Below are 21,524 nucleotides of genomic sequence, written 5' to 3' on the forward strand. Positions count from 1 at the left end.
GTTTTTTCCTTATGTTAATGAATTTCATTATTCTGATGAATTGGAGAAAGGATCACTATTGTTCTTACATATCATTTTGTCTAGTGTAAGCACACTTTTTGTGGCCTCACAAGTTGATGAAATATGAAACATCTTTCATTTTCATTAAAGTTCTCATGGAAAATTGCATCAATGGAGTTGAGGAAGCATTTCTCTTAATTTTATTAGGTTTCCTATCAAGATCTTTTGATAATTTAATTAGCAAACCTGTTGTTACTTTGGCTTATGTCCATTAGGAAATTCCCTTTTAGTAATTTTCTTTAATTTCTTGTTACTCCATCCTTTTTATTTTCTTTTCAAACATTTGGTTATAGGAATTCATATAGTTGCATTGGTTAGAAATTACATTCATCATAAAATATAAAATACAAAAATATATTGGTTTTGTGGTTACGTTTCAACAAAGTTGTGCAGATTGGTAGATACTAGCAAAGGCCTCATTATGAACACTCACATTAATCTTCAATTGAGTTACCCAATAGGTCAAAAAATAACCATCCAAAACCTTGGATTTGGTCATTAATTATCTTTTCAAGAGAGAGATTTGAAATAATTTATGTTGTTAGCATTGTGCAAAATGACCGCTCAACACTACGTAATTCAATACTATAGTCTATTATTAATATGCATGATACAATGTTAAAAAATAAAATTTGAGCAAAGAAGTTGGGTGTATAATACTAACTTAGAAATAGTGATTGTATCATGTTGATTATATTTTATATATGGGAAAGAAATCTTTCATGTGTCAATGAAGTTCATTATTTGTAGCTTAGGGGTAGTTGAACATAATAAACTTGGAAATTACAAGACCTAGCATCATAGATTGATGAATTGTCACATAATGGACCATTGGAGTTCAATGGAAGATGACTTTTTGAAGCATTATTATGATACAAAAAGATTAATTTTACAACATGGTATGCTTTGTTGTAGTGTACAAGTAAAATGGACATGAAAACCCCAAATTGAAAATGATATCTAGTGGTTCGTGACTCATTACCAAGTTAGAATGATTTGAAATCAATCTATTGAAGTGAAATATGTGGATTGTACACTCTACAAAACCTAATCAATATGGTAAAACTGAGTATTGTAATAATCACCAAAAACATTGATGCAAATCTAAGAACTACAAATAGCTAAGGCCCATTATTTACAGATGGGTCGTCATTGGCTTTTCTCAAACTTGCAAATAAACTGTTCACTCTCACATTTTATCCATGCCATTTTCATTAATTGTGTTCCACTCATTTCCACATACTCTATCTATACTCTAGCACACTCCCTTCATTTATGACCCGTACACTTGCCAATTTGATTTTCTTAAAAAGCATATGGAGCCTATTTAGACAATCTCAATTTGTGCATATCTTATTAGTACTTGCTGGTAGGCTAAGTACTATTGTCATACTTTTTAGATTTTACACTCTAACTAGTGATTAAATTTTTTGGTTTCTACAATTTAAAAATTAATTGATTTTTAAATTTTTATATCGAACTAATATGTTGCATAGTTTAGATGAATGATTGTTTTGATTACGTAAAAGTAGGTTTTAAAGGACCCAAAACCTTTTTACAACTAGTAATTCAAGAAGTAGATAGAAAATATAATAGTCAACATGAAACAAACCTCCAAAAAGAATAAGGATGAGGTCATAGAGAGAACTGCTAAAAGAGACAGCAAAAAGTTAGCACAAAGATAGCAAAAAGACAGCAAAAGAGACAACAAAGAACTAGCTAGGTAGCCTTGATAAGGTCCAATGCCTAATTTTCCAGAATTTGCATGTTTTTAGCCACTGCCTTCACCTTGTCTTCTTGCCCGTGTCTTCAATCTTCTTCGAGTGAGCCCTAGTCCATTTTTTGGGGCCTTGGTTATAAACAACTTGAGGCGAATCCTGACCTTTATCCATTTCTAGTTTCTTCAGCAGAGTACTCACATTCTCAGCCATTTGTTTGATTAGTTTCTCTAGGTTGTTCAGCTTTGCTTCCATCATCATGACCTTGCCCTATTTAGCATTGAAATCTCTATCCATTGCCCTATTCTTAGCCTCTAATTGTGGGATCTTCTGCATTAAGTTTTTGACATCTTCAGCACTCCCAACCACCTCCATTAATCTATCAATATATTGTCCAAGAGTGCATTCACCATGAGCAATTTGACTGGCATGCCCAACTTCCTTCCTTAAGGCTTGCATATCCCTACCCAACATCTACATTTGACTTTTCATAACCCCAATTTCTTTTAGAATAGTTCCAAGGTTTCCATGCAGTCCTTTAAAAAACCTTGGAGTACTATCATAATCATAATCTGATTGGATCCCCTATTCCTGAGAACCCTCATCACCCGACTCACCTTTAAACCCAAATTTCTTCTCTAGTCATCTTGAAGGATATCTTTTCCTTTCCAATCTACAAGCAAAGGTTTCATCATCCAGGGGAGAAGAAGCCCTCACCACCAGATTGTCCTTAATCCTCTTTCCCTTAACCTCATTTTTCTTCTTATAATCCCTCACCAAATCCTCCACAAAATCACTCTCCTTCTTAGAATTAGAGTGACAGACCACTCTTTTTTTCTTCTTAGACCTACTCCAAGTGCCCTTATTCAAATTCACCTCAACCCCTTCAACTTCATCTTGGGTTTCAGAGTCATAACCCTTCTCCTGAACACTTCCCTCTGTTTCATTATCAACATCCTTAATGCGACCTCTATTCCTCATTATCCTCTTATATTTTAGAAAATTCATTATAAGGACCATGAGACCCTCACAGTAGACATGTTCATCATTTGGGTCTTTTTGGATAGCTTGAATAGAAACACTAAGTGACTACTTCAAATAGTAGGGAAAATCGATTTTGACACTGTGCCTAAAGTGGTTGGCAAGAATAAAATGATATCTATAGCATTTCATGAATCTCCCATCCAAGGTTAAATACTCCATAATCACAAAAAAACAAAGTGCCAAGGCCGAGAGATAGAAGTCAGGTTGATATAAGACTTACCAATTTTGACCAGATGGCTCTTCTCAAGCTCGAATTCAACAAATTCTTCAACAACTCAATTTGACAAATTTTTCTCCCTGTATAAGTTGATACCCTTAAGCTCCAATCCCATAGCCTCAATGATCACCTCCTCCAAAACCTCCATATGCTAATTTTCCACCATCACCAAGCCCTCCTTCTGAGTTTTAATGAATTGTTGTGTGATGGTTGGGTTATTACCATTAAGCCTCTCAATGGACCTAGTAAAATTACCCCTCCTCAAAATATCCCAAACTTCCTCCTTCTTCATTGACTCCATACAAATTACTGGTTCAACTCGTTTCCTCTTTCCTCCCATTTTCCTCACATCAAAAATCCAAAGCTTGTTCGTCTGCAACCTCCAAATGAAAAAAATCTCACATAAAACAATGAAAACAATGGCCCAAAAGACCTAGAATTCATGTGAAGCTAGACACAAATCATTGGGAATTAAAGCACAAAATTGGAAACCTCTTAACTCCACATCATGCCCCTATACTAACACTATCATTATTAAAAAACCTTTTTCTGAGACCTCCATTTATCATAATGAAAAAGTTGTTGAGCTTTCAGGGGTAAGGGGTCATGAGTTTCCCAAATGATAGTGTGATCATTCCCACATGCCACATTTGTTGCCCAGTCAGCAATCCCATTAGCCTCTCTGAAATCATGGGAAACAACACAATTATCAAAGGAATTTATAATTTTAATTGCCTCATAAATAATATTACTAATTGTCTAAGAGGGTATTTTTTTTGTTAAGAAAATTAATAATATTGAGTGAATCCCCTTCTAACCAAATATTATTTAAGTTTTTGGCAAAAAAAAGACCATGAAGAGCAGAAAAGGCTTCAGCAACATGATTAGATTGATTTCCAATTGGTATAGTCAAACTTCCCATATTATCTCCATTGGAATTTCTAATCACAATACCACACCCTCCATTACCCAGGTTTCCTTTCAAGGCCCCATCAAAGTTTTTTTTAAACCAATTGTCAGGAGGATAGTCCCATCTAGCATGTTCTCTAGGATTATGTCTCTAATCATCCATAGTCCTACCTTTCAAATTCCAATTTAGAAGAACACTAGTTTCCCATTCATTACACAATTGCTGTTCAAATCCCATACTATTTTAATATTCTCTATCAAAATAGTCTTTATCTTATGAAAGACCTGATTCGGGCTAGATTCCACATCTCTGAAGATTCTTTCGCTATGCTCCTTCCAAATATCCCATCCCACATACAAAAAAATGAAGTCCCACAATTTACTAATCAGAGTGTTCTTTGAAGGAGTCTTCCAACTAGTAAAGATAAGGTGAATAGTGGAAGGGAACACCCAATCAACATTCAATAAATAGAATATTTTATCCCAAATCTTCTTAGAAAAAGGATAATGCAAGGTGATGTGATCAATTGATTCCCCATCATTCTTGTAGAGAACACATCTATTAATAATAATAATCCATCCCTTTTTAAGATTATCCAGAGTAAGGACTTTATTCTGCAAAAGGATCCAAAAGAAAATATTGACTTTAGGTGTCAACCCCTTCATCCAAGCTTTAGCCCAACATGGTTCTTCAAAATCATCAAATGAATTAGCATAGGCTAAGGCAACTTAGAAAGCACTGATAGGATCATTTCTCCAAATCAGCTCATCCTCATTTTGGTTTAAGAAGAACACATTCAAGCACTTCCTTAGTTCAACCAAATTGGGGTCCACTCTATAGAGGTTCATCCTTTATTCTCTTTCCAATAGTCCTCCACAAGAGTTCCAATCTGGGTCTTACAAAGCTCCATATACTTGTTCCATCTTAGGTCATCACACAGGGGGTGATCGAAAATCCAAACATCTTCCAAAAAATGAACTCTCCTACCATTACCAACCTTCCATTTAATCCCTTTTCTAATAGTATCTTTAAGTTTATGAGAATATTTCCATATCATAGACCCCCCTTGATCCACATTACTATTAAGGAAATGGTAAAATTTAATGTTATTAAAGTTGTATTTATCATTCCAAATATATTTCCACTCCCCATCCTCTTTGTGTCATCTCCATAACAGTTTTTCCATTAAAAAATCATTCATAGAAGTAACCCTTCATAAACCAAGTCCTCCCTTCTTATAAGGCATACAAACATTTTCCCAAGCAATGAGAGGGAGTCTTTTTTTATTCTCCATGCCCATTCACAAGAAATTTTTCTAGATCTTTTCAGTAGCAAGAGCATATTTTATAGGAATTTTAAAAAGACTCAAAGAATAAAGCAGGACACTTTGCAAAATAGATTTAAGAACAACAACCTTACCTGCCTAACTAAGCAAGGAACCTTTCCATCCCATAAGTTTTGAATGGATTTTTTCAATCAAAGAGTTCCAGAAACTGTTAGGAGGAGATAATCCCAGAGGTAATCCCATATAAGAACTGGGCAAAGATCCTATCTTGCAGTTGATAATCTTTTTTATCTTCATTTGCCTCTCCACACTGACATTCATTAAAAAAATCAAACTTTTATTCCAATTGATAATTTGACTAGCAACATTACCATATTCCACCAAATCCTTCTTAATACTCTTAGCATTCTTCAAAAGTGTGGACTTTTGCTTGAAATGTGTGATTGCATAAAAAATGTGAGCTACAACTTAAAATATGCATTCCACTCCAAAAGGTGCAATTTTGACCAAATGCATGTTTTAAAATGTGTCATACACCCTAAAAGGTCCAATTTACCTCGTTGGAAGTTTTCAAAATATGCATGTCACCCCAAAAGGTGCAATTTCATACCCTTTAAGAACCATACAATTGACAAATCTTCCCAAACATTCAGCCAAAATGATAAAGAGAATAGGAGAAATAGGGTCACCTTGTCTGAGGCCCCTAGAAGCCTTGAAAAAAGATGAGGGGGACCCATTCACAAGCATTGAGAAAGATGTCGATGACACCACCATAAAGATTAGATCCCAAAATCTCTTATTAAAACCAAAAGCTTTTAGAACACAAAGAAGAAAGTGACAATCCACTCTGTCATAAGCTTTCGAAAGGTCAAGCTTAAGCAAAAAAACCTTCCTTCTTAGACACCAAGAGAGAATGAATATCTTCATGCAATGTAATAATGGAATCCACAATCTGTCTACCAAGAACAAACCCATTTTGTTGTCTAGAAATAATATTAGGAAGAAGTGACAGAATCCTCAGAGTAAGAACCTTAGAAATGATCTTATAAAATGAGTTACATAGACTAATGGGCCTGAACAAATCCATGCTATCAGCGCCCAGCTTTTTAAGAATAAGAGCAAGGAAGGTACCATTCAGCTCTTTAAGGATTTTTCTGGATCCAAAAAATTCCTTCACTCCATTACAGGTATCCGCCCCAATAATATGCCAGTACTTATGGAAGAACAAGAGCAGGAATCCATCAGGGCTAGGGGCTTTGTCTCCTTCAAAGGAAAAAATAGCCTTATAAATCTCATCAAATGAAGGAATAGATGTGAGAAACAAGTTCTGATCCTCAAAGACACAAGAAGGGATGCACTCCAGAAACAAATCCTGCTTCTCCAGATCTAGGTTAGATTCTTGTAACAAAGTTGTAAAGAAATTCACTGCCTCCCTTTTGATGATCTCTTCATTATTAGTAGATCCCTCATTTGTATTGAGTTTGCAAATCCTATTGGCCATCCTATGCTTGAGAGTTGTCACATGAAAGTACTTAGTATTATGATCACCTTCCTTTAAAAATACCTTTCTAGAGAGCTACCTCCAAAATGATTCCTCTTTAGAGATGATATCATGCAATTCAACCAATTTACCACTTTCCTCTTCCGTAGAAAAAGTCTCATAACCCTTAGTCTAAATCCTATCTTGAATGTCCTTTAGTTCCTCTAAGATCTTTTTTTTATTCTCAAAGATATTACCAAAAGTATTTTTGTTCCATATCTTAATCATTTTCTTAACTTTCTTCAGTCTAGTAGCAACTTTAAACATTGTTGTGCCTTCAATTTGAATATCCCACCACTCCTTAATAAGAGGCTCCAAGTTCGAATGGAGAGTCCACATTTTTTCAAACCTGAATGGGAAGTTCTTATGAAGATTAATCTTTTCAGCAACCAAAAAAATAGGGTAATGATCTGATCCCACCCTCACTTGAGCACTTAGGTTACATTTATACTTTAGGAGCCAGTCATTGCTAATGAGAGCACGATCCAACCTGACCTGTATTAGATCCTTACTTGACCTTCGGTTAGTCCAAGTATAGTCAATCCCATGTAAATCAATATCATGAAGGATATGCTGATCAATAAACTCCATTAAATCAATTCTATTATCTTAGTTAGTCTAGCTCCCCCCCCCCAATTTTTCATTTTCTTTTAGTGGAGTATTGAAGTCCCCAATAACAATCCAATTCTCATCAACAAAAAAAATCCTCTGATTAGAGATTTTAGTTCATAATGCCTTCCTACCCCATTTAGAGTTAGGAGCATAGACATCGGTGAGGACCCAACTAAAGTCATCTTTAGAATTTTTGAATCTAATATTCATAAAATTAGAGTTTTGGGAGATAATCTCCCCTTGAATCCATCTATTAGACCAAAAAATAGCCATACCACCTGAAGGTCCCTCTGAATCATTTCCAATAATATTTCCACTCTTAAAAATTGAGAGACATTCCACCTTATCTTTAAGCATCTTAGTTTCTTGAATAACCAAAATATCTGGCCTATTATCTCTAATCATATTCTTCAATATATCTTGTTTATGAGGGTTTTCAACCCTTGAATATTCCACGAAATTACCTTCATAAGTTATGGAAATTTTTTGCTTCCAGGATGGTTATCTGACTACCATCAGCAATGCTCTTGATGGTCTCAGCTATTCTCTTCTGCTGGTTAGAGGGTCTACCAACCGGAGAAAGGGAAAACCCAACATCCCCATTCTTAAGAGTAGTCCCAAGAGACTTAGAAGAGTGACCTTCTGATCTACTCTATAAGATCTCCCCTTTTGGCTTGGGACCTTTCTTCGTATTCTTAGAAGGTGCCTTCTCCCCTTCATTTTTCCTACCCTTATTTTTGCCTTTGGTTTTTTTGTTAACCAAAATCCATTCAACAGTAGAGGCCTCATCTTCCCACTGAGTTTCCTCATCTTGAGAAATAGAAAGAAAGTCCTCAACTTCTCCTCTGACAAGGTTTCCTTTCTTTAAAGATTCCTTGACAATAGGACCTAAAGGCAGAACAGACACCAATTGGATCCCCTCTCCCACAAGAGCCATACCATCCTTAGGGATAACATCCTTATCACCTAGGGTCTTCTTCAAGCTATCTCTTTTAGAATTATCCAACATTTCCTTAGCATTAATATCCAAGTCACTCTCCACTGACTCCAATGAAGCCTGCCTAGAGAGACCTGCCTCCTCGTCCTTAGGAATACCATCCTTATCAACAAGGGTCTTCTTCAAGCCATCTATATTGGATATCTCTATCCTATTTTGAGAATTAATCTCCAAGCCTCTCTCCAAAACTTTTGATGGAATATTGGCTTGTTTCTTATGAAGGGGAGGTTCCAATTACATGCCCCCACCACTTGCTGCCTCTCCATTTGTCTTAGCAACCAAAACATCCTTATGTTGTTCCTTTGAGGAAATGGCCCCATCTAGAATAACCTTATCACCCTTCAAAGGACCAGCATCCCTCTTCATAACCTTCCATTGCCACACTTTATTTTTCTTTTTGGGCTTCTCCCTTAAAGAGGGACATTTTCTGGCCCAATGCCCAACTTTCTTATAGTAAAAGTAGACAAAGGGGAATGATTCAAATTCAATGCGTTGATCCCATATACCTAGTTTGGATTTTAACGAGATAGATTTAGGCATATCCACTACTTGAGTAACTCCAACACAAAATCTAACATAGTTCATCCTTTTTCGAGACATCATCACAAGGTCTAAGGAAGGGTGCTCACTGAAGGTATTGGCTATGCCCTAAAAGACATCTTCCACCCAAAACTTGAGGGGGAGACCTGGTAATCAAACCCAAACTAGGGTTTGAATAGTAGAGTCATCCATAGCATAAAGATTAGGGGACCATTTTTGGAGAACCAAAGTATGCTTCCCCATCACCCAAGGACTACTACAAAGGATGTTCCATTTATCCTCATCACAAGAAAAATAAAAAGAGAGACGCCCTTTAGCCATCGCAGAGACATCAACTTGGCCTTTCAAGCTCCATTTCTTGCGCACAAAACTCCTTACATCATCAATGTTGGGTCTAACCCCAATAAACCTCCCAACTAGAGTCGAATCCATGCTCGCAATGTTTTTATCAATGATCTAGTCAGGGATTTCAATGGAAAACTTACGTTTATCCTTAGCTGACGTATCTTTAACCAGCAGAAAGCTTGATTTCCTTGTAGGTCATACTCCAAACAAGCTCGATCATTTTTTAATCAATTTGGGCCCTCCTCCTGAGTCCTTGAAAAGCCTGCCTCCTCTGGGGTCCTCTAGCATACCTCCATCCACAATAGCACCTGAAACAGAGGAATCACCAGCTAACTATGATCGTAGTCCTAGCGCAAATTTCGTAGAATTCAAATTCACTTTCCTGCCCGATCCCTTCACACCGCATCCACTTCTGCGTGCCATATTCAAGATGAATGATTATTAACATTACAATTTTAAGAAATTATTTTTCTAAGATTTGATTGGTTGAATTCATTTAGCTCTTATATTCATTAGGTGGATTGTAAAACAAATAATTTTTAAGAGTTAGTTTTTATTATGGTTCATTAATGTTTAATATTTTTAATGTAAATGATTTGGTTTAAATTTTTTATATTTTAATATTGTATTTTTCTATAATATAATATCTTTCATTCAATTAAAAATACTAAAACATATCTTTCATATATTATATAATAGTTTAAGAAATATTATTATATATTATTATTATAAAAATATTATTATTTACACATTTTAATATATTTCTAAATTAATATTATCATATGACATATATACAATAAAACATATATATTAATAATTATATTTATAAATAAAACTCAAATTTACAGTATAATTAATATCATTATAGAAAACTATAATTATCTAATATTTTTATTAATTAAAATATTTTCTAAACTATAATAAATTTGTTAAATTAAAACTATATTTATATAAAGCTAAAGGCAAGTACTAAGCCACTATGTGGCACTTGTTATCATTGCAATATGTGAAGATTTATTTGAAACATTATGTCAAACAGTTTGTCTCCCCTCTTTATATACTACATTTTTCACATGTTGTCTTTCAAAGATAATGTCAATCCATTATGTTAATGAAGGGGTGCATTCATCACTATAGCCCGCCCACTAAGAAATAAGGACATTGAATGGTATTGATTGTCGATCCTCCTAGGTGCTTTGCAGATAAAGCCCTCATCCCAAGTGCATAACTCCATTAGAAGAGACATGAATAATGTATAGAGGAGTTGCTAGAATGAACATAAAAATAATCAAAGAGAGACACATCAATTTGTACTTGTTTAGAGAGAGAGAGAGAGAGAGAGAGAGAGAGAGAGAGAGAGAGAGAGAGAGAGAGAGAGAACCCTAATTCAAAGATCAAATGAAAGCTTGGATTTTACTCACAGATCCCACCCACAAGTGTACTATTTTTTGTCTATCAAGATGATTCATTATCTTGCTTTTGATTGTAATCTTGGCATCCATTAGGGATCAAGTGATTGAATCCCACAACTAAGTACCCTATGAAATTCAATTCGTCGTTGAGATACCCACTGTTCTATCATTGCAAAGAGTCTTTGTATCATCACTCCCCACTTTGAAAGCATCATCTACATGCAATATAAATTAACATTCATTGTAACAAAAATTATAGAGATAGCCAATTTGATAAGATACCCACAAGTGAAATTCTACAAAAATAGTTAATTTTATATGATACTTATGTTTCTTAGCTCTGTTTTCTTCTTTGGTGACTGTGTTGGCCAAGTAAGACCCCTTGTTGATGTCATTGTTAGGCATGTTCATAGGCATTTTGTCGATTGTCCCCTCTTGTTGTAAAAAAAAGTTTTCATACAAGTCAATGTATGGTGGGGCTAGTCATACCATCGATTAAAACATTAACAGAAATAAGAGAAATACAACAACAACAACAAAAATATGGCTAACAAATATTCTATTGACTAAATAAATTATAGAAGCTAAAAAATAATATTTAAAGAAAAAATAAAACTAAAATCTAAACCACTTTTAAAAATCAAAAGTTAAATGAATAAGATCACAACATGAGCTAATGTGGAGATCACAACTAATAAATAGAAAAAGAAAAACAATAGTTAACAACTATATAATCTTATGTGAATAAATTAAAATATTAATAATTTAAATTTAAATAACATAATACTTACTAAAATATTTTAAATAGATTAATAAATATTATTTATTTAAATTAAATTTATCAAATATGGAAAAAAATTATTTTAAAAATCTCATCAAAAAATATATTATGAAAAATTAATAAGAGAAATGCGGAAAAAAAAAATGTCTAACAAATATTCTATTGACTAAATAAATTATAGAAACTAAAAAATAATATTTAAAGAATAAATTAAATTAAAATTAAACTAATATAGAAAAATAAATTAAAATAAGTTAAAACTAAAATCTAAAAGTTGAATGAATAAGACTAGAAAAGGAAAAACAATAATTAAAAGTGGAGATAACAGCTAACAATTATCAAAACAAGAGTGCAAAGTGGAGTGAGAAAAAAAACTAGCCGGTAATTAATAGGAAAGATTTGCAATTTTGCGCCCAAACTGACAACTTTTCTGACCAACTAACAACTTTTCAATAAAAAATTAAATTTCCTGAACAAAGTTCCACAAATTGCCTATCGGCTAAATAAGCCTATCGACTTAATAAAGAATTTAACAATGATTCTAAAATACGGTGATAGGAGATTTGAATTTCACCTATAAACATTAATTATGTAAGTATAGATCTTTGTAAAAGTAAAAAATAAAATAAGTAAAAAATTTTAGAAATTAGCAAAACATAGATATGAATTTTAGAATATTTTAGAAAATATGAATATTGATTTAGAAACATATTCAATAAATTTGTGCCTATCTTTTATTCACATTTTCATAGCAACAAACAATTTTATCTAAATTTAATTTTTTCTTTTATAATTTTAATTTATTTATTGAATCACATATTAATAGTATTTAGTAATAAAATATTTATAAATATATTTTTCTTTAAAATGACCTTTAACATTTAAATATAATTTATTATTATTTTGATTAGTAATTATGAAATTAAAATTTAAAATAATTTATCTTTGCCAAGTTCTTTTATGCTTTATTCTAATTTTTAGTGGGATTTTCTATAGAAATGTACATTTTAAACTATAAATAAATTAGATTAGAAATAAGTTTGCATCAAATTCTTTTGTTCCAATGTTATGCACTGACTCTCAAATAGGGGATTGTGTTTAAAATTTCTAAATGTAAGGGAGGTGTATTAGAATAAAACTCTAAAAGGAAAAGGTTGAGTTTTCTCTAAACTTTGGATTTGGATAGATATTGTTTTTATGATTTATTCCTATCATTTTTAGAAATGATGACTAGTTACTATTTTAGAAAAATAAATCTGAATTGATAAGTATGGTAAAATATCCTTCAAATATGTAATCAACCTTCACTTTGTGAGCGATTACATTGGATAGAAACTTATAGACAATAATAATGAATGTGGGTTGCTAAATGATAGATTTATTATCTATAATTTAAATACATTTCTTTCTACAAAGATTTATGTATAATTTGAGCTAGCTTACAAGTAGTCTTGTTTATGTATGTATATCATTTTTATTTAAATATTTACAATTTTAATAAATAAAATTTCAATATCATTATTGCCTGACATAGATATTGAGATAAGTTAATGCATTTCATTCACAAGTTCTCAATTTCATAGGTTGTATAAATTTTCTCATTTAGTTCAATTAGAATAATAAAAATTAATTTAGTTTTCTCAACTTTAATTTGAATTTCGATAGATATCATCATGTTGTTCTTTTTTTACAAGATTTACTTCTATACTTGTAGAAATGACCATGATAACAATTTTGAATAAATTGTTTAATAAAAGAAAACTTCACAAAAGTGTAACTTATTAATCACAATTTGTAACCCAAAAAAAATATTAAAAAATTATAACCCAAAAAATCTACAATTATATTATTTTTAAATCTCCCTTCTAAATCTAGCAAAGATTATTAAAATCGCTTGTTTCATTAAAAAACTATCAGTAACGTCATAAAAAACTATTCAGTAACGTCATACTTTTTTTTTTCATAGTTTTTTTTGAGTATTCAACTTCTAATTTCTTATAGATGGAGTATTGACATAAGCTTTTAAATTTTAAATGTTGTATCAAAGTAATTCTCTTGAGAGGCCTGCAACGAAATCTTCATTTATGAATTAATAATAAAAATCTAAAGAGACTTTCAACTATGACATTGAAAATAGGATTTTTGACTGTGTCATAGTCAAATTCAGAAGGTGCCTTATTTACTCCTCTTCCCCTGTCGATCTCACCCTCCATTTCTTCACTGTTCAATTCTCTCACAAACTATTTCTCTCTTCACTTTTCTATTAATCAAAATTCATAACAGAAGAATCAGTATAGAAAAGAATTTGAAAATAGTTTAATTTGATTTTCTTGGTTCCTTAGATCACTAGAATTCCTCCATTCATCCATTCATTCTTTACTCTGTCAAGATGGGCAACCGTTGCTGTTCTGCAAATTGTTCCTCAGAAAACGAAATTGCAATGGATTTTGGGCGTCTTGAAGAAATGGTGCAAGAGGTTACTCATCTTGAACACTTCATCTCCATTATAGACCAGCGTCTTCAATGCATCCCCTCTAGAACTCACAGAGTAAGACCAACTTGTTGCTCCCTACGCCTCTAAATTCTTTGTTGTAATGGACTAATTATGATGATCATAAATATAAACATCAAAATATTTTGCAGGATCAGCAGAATACGTCTACAAAGCAATTGGGAGCTTCCTCCGAGTTTGATTCTTACACAAACTTTGGCAAGGATTTGGTTGTGAAGATGTTGGAGCATGATTTGGTTGTGAAGATGATGAAGCGTGCAGGGAAAAATCATCACATGGTATTCAATTTGATTTGTTCTTAATGTAAAAACTGTTTTCTAACAGCAAATTTGATTTCAGTGTTAAGACTTCCTGTTTTGTTCAATAAAAGAATGTTGTTTATTGATTTGAAAGCAATAAAAGAGAAATCTACCTTCTAAACGAGAAAGAACTATCGGACTAATGGCCAACGTTTCACTTCGAGATTCCAGACATTGCTTAACTACCTCTTGTGTTCTAAGTTTAGTGGTTGTATTGGGCATTGATAGGTTGTCGTGTGGTGCAATGACTACCCTAGCTTGTAACAAGTGTTATCAAAGCTTTGTCACAAGTTTGAATCTCCTCCGATAATGCTGACAGGGGATTGTTGGATAACTGCCAACTTTCCTTTCAAGATTCGTGATGTGGCTTAACTGCTTCCTATGTTCAATAAGTCTAGTGGTTGTATCAGGTATTGATAGGTCGATCTATTCGTGCAACATTAACCCTAGCTTGTAACAAGTGGTATCACAGCTTGGTCATAAATTCAAATCTCACGAGATAATGGCAAAGGGGATTATTAGACTAACCGCCAACGTTCCCCTTCAAGATTTGTGACATGGCTTAACACCCTCTTGTGTTCTATAAGTCTAGTAGTTGTAGGGGGCATTGACGACAACCCTAGGTTGTAATAAGAACAACCCCTCAAACTTTTTATACAAAATTTGATTATAAATTTGGTGAAGAATGAAAATTCTTTCCTTTTTGAATAGGTGGGCTTCAACTTTGGTTACAACCATGAAACTAGGAAAATGGTTTCTGAGGTTTTAAAAGGTGTGTCCCTGATTCAGCAGTTGGCGGCAGGGGTATGTGTGGTGGGATATTTGATTGATGAAATAGAACAACTTTCTGATAATAGAGAGCAGTGTCTTCAGCTGTTGAGATGCTTATGTGCTCTGGCAACACGTGTGAAGCAATTGGATCACCATGTCCCTGCTGAAAGAGACAAGCTCCATGAAGCAGTTAACTTCATTTTTGGTGGCTGTGTTCTATGTCTCTCACAAATGGAATCTCAGAGGCTTTACAGGTAAGTACTTCCAAACTGAATTAATTGTTCACTTTGTAAAGAGTAAGGAGAAGAGGGTTAACTTTCTTTTTCATGGCTGTATAGGCTTTTCCAAGCTTCGGTGGATGCAGGGGATCTTTTAAAGCTTGAGTCACAGATAAGAAATACTTATACAGATTTCACCCCTATGGCTGTGATCGGTGTTCTCGAAAACTCTCATCTCTTTCTTCCTCCAACACAGGAACACGATGCTGAACCAGGTACTTATTATTTACATATATCCATGTGGGCTTTAGAGAAAATTCAATTTTCTTAGTTACAGTTTATAAGTCAACCATATGGTACTCCTACTTCCTATTTCTGAAAAAATAGCCTTATTGGCACCTAGAAGGCTAGAAGAGACAAGTGTATTTTAATATTAGATTCAGCAATTTTGATTGTGAGGATATATTGTAAGCTTTGATTTGCTTGGATAATTCATTTGAGATCATACTAACAGGTAAAATATGTTGAGAAAAATGAGTGTAATTTCAGATGAACCCCCTAAACAAATTGAAACTTAAAATATATTGTTTAAATCTGCAGAATGCAACTAATAGGACATAATGGGTATGGATGACAATTTGGATTATTATAGTTCTTTATCATATTGCACATACTGTTATATCTAAAACATGGCATATAGGTTTATCCTACTGTTAATCTAAAACATGGCATGTGGGGTTTTCTTGGGTGGATTTTTTAGTTGGGAGAGAAGTGGCAAAAGACAGTTTGATTAGGCTTCTGAGAATGGATCCAACTGATGACTCAAAAAGAGCTGTTGTAATGTATGGGTTTGGAGGAGTTGGCAAAACAACTTTGGCTTCGGCTGTCATCAAGACTTTGGACCTTAAGGCCTACAAATATTGCAGAGTCAACATGGATGCGAACTGTTCCGATGATGATATCAAGGAGCTTCAGCAGAAGATGTTGCATGAGTTGTTTGGGAAAAGGAATGTCATGTTGAATGGTTATGTGCAAGGTCAGAAGCAATTAGCCAAGGCTTTTAAAGAAGAGTGTGGTCGTATATTCATCTTTATTGACAATGCCCTTGAAGCAAATAACCTCTCTAAGCTTTTGCCAACTGATCCGTCTTGCCTTCCCAGTGGAATGAGGATTCTTCTGACCACCGGAAGGCTTGATCAGACTGACATGCTTTCACAAATGGGCTTTCAGCGCGTTCCATATGAAGTCGACTTGCTTTCCCCCTCGGACTCTAAAAAGCTTTTATGTTCAATAGCTCTAGGCAGTGCCAATGCATCACTTCCCCCGGGCATAGATGAAATTGTGAATATGTGCGGTGGTATTCCTCTAGTTATAGAACTAATTGGGCACAAATTAAAAAGGCACCTTTCCAGTGCCTCTGAAGTTAGGTCTCTCAAGGAATTCTTCATGGAATCCATAGCAGTTGGTGGAGACGTTGGACTTGTGGTGGATGAAATATATAGAAGTTTGGACAACCTTTCAAAGGAGGCCTTTTTAGACATTGTTTGCTTTTTTGATAATAGGCCAACAAGAGAAGTCAGTGTGGCTGTTGGAAAGGCCCAACTTGAAGTGCTTCAGGATGCTGCACTTGTAAAGCTCTGTATTGATGATGATGATAAACAAGTCTATTCATTCCTATGGGAAACGGAGGAAATTCCCCAGTTTTATCTGGAAAGGCATAGGAGGGTGAGAGTTCATGATATGATAAAGGCAAGAGGAATATTGTTGTCCCAACAATATAGAATTTTGGAGCTGAGATCTCTGAAGGATGCTCTACAAGATGGGCAGGTATATCTGGTACAATTTTTAAATTTGTTCTAGCCTTTTACTTCATTAATGTACTTGAAAGAATGTATTTGATTTTTTTTGTGCTCTTGTAAAATGGATTCTATTAGGTTTCAGAACCAATTTTTTAACATTTGAATTGGAAATATTTTAAGTTGCAGAGCATAAAGGGGATTGAAATTTCAGCCTCTGTGGCCGGTGGCGAATTTGAAATTAAAGCAGAAAGCCTGAACTTTATGCATTCTTCTTTGAGGGTTTTGAGACTCCCAAAATCTGTTAAGGTGAATGGAATATGCCACTGCAGTTTTGAGAGTCTAAAGTACTTGGAGATTCAGGGGAATTTGCCTATACATCCCAAACAACTCAAAGGACTGGCTGTTTTAAAGGGGGTAGATAGTGAGAATGTTGATGAGGTAAGTGCCATCTCTCTTATAAAATTCTCAGTATCTTTGAGCTTTACATTATTGTAAATTTTGTTTCTGGATTTGATTATGTATTTTTTTTTAGTATCAACGTTTCGGATCACACTCCATGATCCATCATCTGGATGAGAGAATGCAAGAACTGATTTCACTATTCTATTCTTGCATTCTCTCACCAAATCCATCCTTGCATTCTCTCATCCTGATGATGGATCACGCAGTGTGATCCAAAATGTTGATGCTAAGAAAACATACACAATGATAAGATTAACTTTACATTATTGTTATAACTAATTGGTTTCCTTTGTCTTTTATTTGAAAAATGATGTGCAGCTGCCAGCATCTTTACATTTCTTATCTTTGAGAAATTCTGCAAAGATTTCGACATTGCTTCAAAATTTTAGCAACTTATCATTTCTGGAATATTTGGACTTAGAAGGCTGTGATACACTAGTGAAGGTTCCAACAAGCTTTGGCCAGTTACAGTCTCTAACTGAATTGAATCTAAGTACATGTAGTAATCTAACTACACTTCCTCACAACATTGAAAACCTATCTGCTCTGCGATTTTTGAACTTATCGCGTTGCCATAAATTGGCCAGCCTTCCGCCCACTTTCGGACAACTTAAATCGCTGCTGTTTCTAAATATGGCTGAATGCAGGGCATTTGCTTTTTTGCCACACAACTTTGGAAATCTATCCTCTTTGCAATTTTTGTCTTTAACTGAATGCAAAGAACTGGCTGTATTACCTAAGAGCTTTGGCAATCTATGTGGTTTGAAGCTTCTCAATTTGAGTGGCTGTTCAAACTTACAGAGCCTTCCACAATCATTTGGGCAGCTGAATTGTTTGAAATCATTGTTTATGGATGCATGTGAGCACCTGAATAGTCTTCCTGATAATTTTGGAGAGCTCAAATCATTGAAATTTCTCACCATCAAAGGTTGCAACAACTTGGAGGCACTCAATGGTGGGTTCCGCTCCTTAACTTCACTTATGGCTTTGAGAGCATCAGATTGTGAATCATTGGACGAAGAGGCAGTGGACATCTTAGTTGAGATAAAAAGTTTACTGTTTCTAGAAATGGATGGATCACAGTCACTAATTCAGAGGTGGGAAGAAATAGGACAGAGCTACCCTTTGATTGTCTCCGGCACTGGGGTGAGTATAAAGATAAGGTTCTAATGGTTTGGCTTGAACATCACAATCTAATTTTTGGTTTGTTTAGGAATTTTTTATAGGATCAGATGAACCATCTAATATATCAGATTTCCAGAAATCCATTAATAAGTGAAGCAAGTTTCTGGATTAGACTGTTTGAATAATTTTTACATCAATGTTTCGAATCACACTACGTGATCCATTGACAGGATGCAAGAACACAAAGGAGGATCCATCATCAAGATGCAAGACATCCTGATGATGCATCCTAATGATGGATCCTCCTTTGTGTTCATCGTCAGGATGCAAGAACACAAAGGAGGATCCATCATTAGGATGCAAGACAACATGATGATGCATCCTGACGATGGATCCTCCTTTGTGTTCTTGCATCCTGACGATGGATCACGTAGTGTGATTATTTCTCCTTTGTGTTCTTGCATCCTAATGATGGATCCTCCTTTGTGTTCCTGCATCCTGACGATGGATCACCGTAGTGCAATTTGAACGTTGATGTAAATATCATTCACACAAGCTAATACAGAAATTTGCTTCACATGAAACAATCTAATCCAGAAACTTGCTTCACATGAACCCTCTAAACAAGTCAGTGCTTAAAGTGTGTCATTTAAACCTGACCGGAGCTGATGTTAGGAAAATATTTCACTTTTTTGTTTAGTGAAAACTTGATTGTTGAAGAGCTTAGCTTGGAAGACATTCTTTGCGGTTATATTTGTTATTCTTATCTTCTGGCCTTGCATGTCTCAGATTGATGATGAGTTCCTGCAAACTGTTGAGCATACACTATTTCATGGTGGAAGCAGATTTGTGGGTGTGGAGGGTGATAATGGACAATTGGTAGACTGGTCTTGGTCTTATTTTGCAGATAAAGAAGAAGAAGTGGAAGTGAGTGTGTTGATGACAATGTGCAATCTTTCTTTAGATTGCAACAAGCATGTTTTACAAGTAGTGAGGAAGGAACTAGAAAGGAGGATGGAGGAAAGCCATGGTAGGCAAAAGTTTCAGATAGTGTATGTAGAGGCAGGGGATTCATTGGACAAGAGTAAAGAGCGTATTCACCAAACTCTTTGGAAGCTTCTTCCCAACTGCAGTTGTGCTTGCATGCCAACAGACAGTAGAACAAGACAACTGTTTGCATTTTCTCTCTATAGTCTACTTGAACCTGAGTCGAGGTATGCAATCCAGTCTTTACATACATGTATTTTTCAATTAAGAGTTCGAATGCAGACAGACTGGAAACAGGTGGAATTTCAAAGTGAATGTTTTCCAAATGATTACAAAGAGATGCTGAGAGATCAGGGAGGGGGGTTTGGGAGACTCTTCTCTACTTTAGATTTGATCTACAAATAGTGTAATCTAAGGTATGGTTAAACTTCACAAAACTACGAGTTTTTGATCAAGATTCACAACAGAATCAACATTGAAAGGAACTGCTGGTTCTCTTGGTTCTCTTGGTCCCATAGACTGATGTTCTCGTAGATGTCATTAAATCTTATTTATTCATTCATTAGAAGTCTTCTTGACGTCCAATGCTAGCAGTGGCTGTCCATTAACTGCAGCCTTTCAAACTAGTATTAATTGCACTTGAAAGAAGCACAAAAATGTGTTGACCAAGAAAATTGAATATTGACTTATAATTATGTTTTATATTTTGAATAATTATTTAATAATATAATGAATAGATAGAGAAATGTTAATAGTGACAAACCCAAGTTAACATTTATTTATTATTTTAGTTATGTAGAATAAATTTTTAATTTGTAATTGTATAATGGTAAAAATTATACATTTATGTGTTTTTCCATGTTTTGGGTATACAAAGATCATTTTGTTTTCAATGCATAAATTTATTTGTAAAATGGTTGGGCAATTGAAGTTATTAGTTTCTAAGTCTTATCATCACAGAGTTCTAATTTGTTAGTTCAAAACTAATCTAGATCAACTTTTATGTCCATGTCCATTGATCAGATTTGTAAGTTTTAAATTCAAAATTAACATGTCGATTCATGTTGCCTTTTTTATTTGCTTATTATAAATGAGCCGACTAACGTGCAAATTTACCAAACTGCATTTTAGGGTGGCGTATGTAAAGACACCTTGATCAGAAATGGATCTTCTTGTGTTTAGGGTCAACATAACACAACTAGAGAATGTTGTTATGGTTTTAATTAAAAATAAAGGTATTTACATCAACATTGTTTATGTGGATATTGCACACTTGCATGTTGTACCTGATATTTCATTCAATGCTAGGAAGCCAATCCATCTAGGGGTCTTATTGAGGAGATTTTGACCATATCAATTGGGCAGATTTTGTAGGGGAAGAGACATGGTCTCTGACAAGGGGTCTAATAATCATGATAGTTTTGTCATAAATACCCTCAATTACCACTCTTAAAAGAGCCTCAAAAAATGAAAACACATGGTAATAGTCGATCACAAATGTACTAATAGTTGAACATTTTTTAGTTTTTTGGCTTGGTGATTGACCAATTTGTGCACCACTAGTAGGATATTCCATAAAGACTACTGGAAAATTTAACCACAAGTACTAGTATTTTTTGAGTGAGCAACTATTGGTGTATGAATGTTACAGGTATTAGACGAGCATTTTGAAATGACACTTTTGACCACTTTGTGCTCCACGATTCATATAGAGAGATCCATGAAGTCCCAAAAGTTGAAACCTTGCCTTTAAGCTCTTCACCATGCCACGAAGGTACACCCAAAAAATTGGCAAAATCCAAATTACAATTTAGGAGATCTAAGTGCTTGAAGTTAGCTTGGGCAACTACTGAGTCTTTTCCCCTAGGGTGGAATAATAGAAGTGTGCTC

General features: G+C 34.3%; 1 protein-coding gene across 1 annotated transcript; it reads left to right on the top strand.

Moving 5' to 3' along the window:
• Nucleotides 1-13,694: 13,694 nt before the first annotated feature.
• LOC149554842 (uncharacterized) lies at nucleotides 13,695-20,396 on the top strand. The gene is made up of 8 exons (XM_089833533.1): nucleotides 13,695-14,009; nucleotides 14,105-14,251; nucleotides 14,984-15,297; nucleotides 15,382-15,536; nucleotides 16,022-17,088; nucleotides 17,241-17,498; nucleotides 17,841-18,668; nucleotides 19,437-20,396. Exons 1-8 carry the CDS (start codon nucleotides 13,851-13,853, stop codon nucleotides 20,037-20,039), a joined length of 3,531 nt encoding a protein of 1,176 aa, XP_089689659.1. The 5' UTR covers nucleotides 13,695-13,850; the 3' UTR covers nucleotides 20,040-20,396.
• The last annotated feature ends 1,128 nt before the right edge of the window (nucleotides 20,397-21,524 follow it).

This window comes from Cupressus sempervirens, chromosome 5 (assembly GCF_028749045.1).
Source record: "Cupressus sempervirens isolate cs-2001-9-10 chromosome 5, ASM2874904v1, whole genome shotgun sequence".
Lineage (NCBI taxonomy): Eukaryota > Viridiplantae > Streptophyta > Pinopsida > Cupressales > Cupressaceae > Cupressus > Cupressus sempervirens.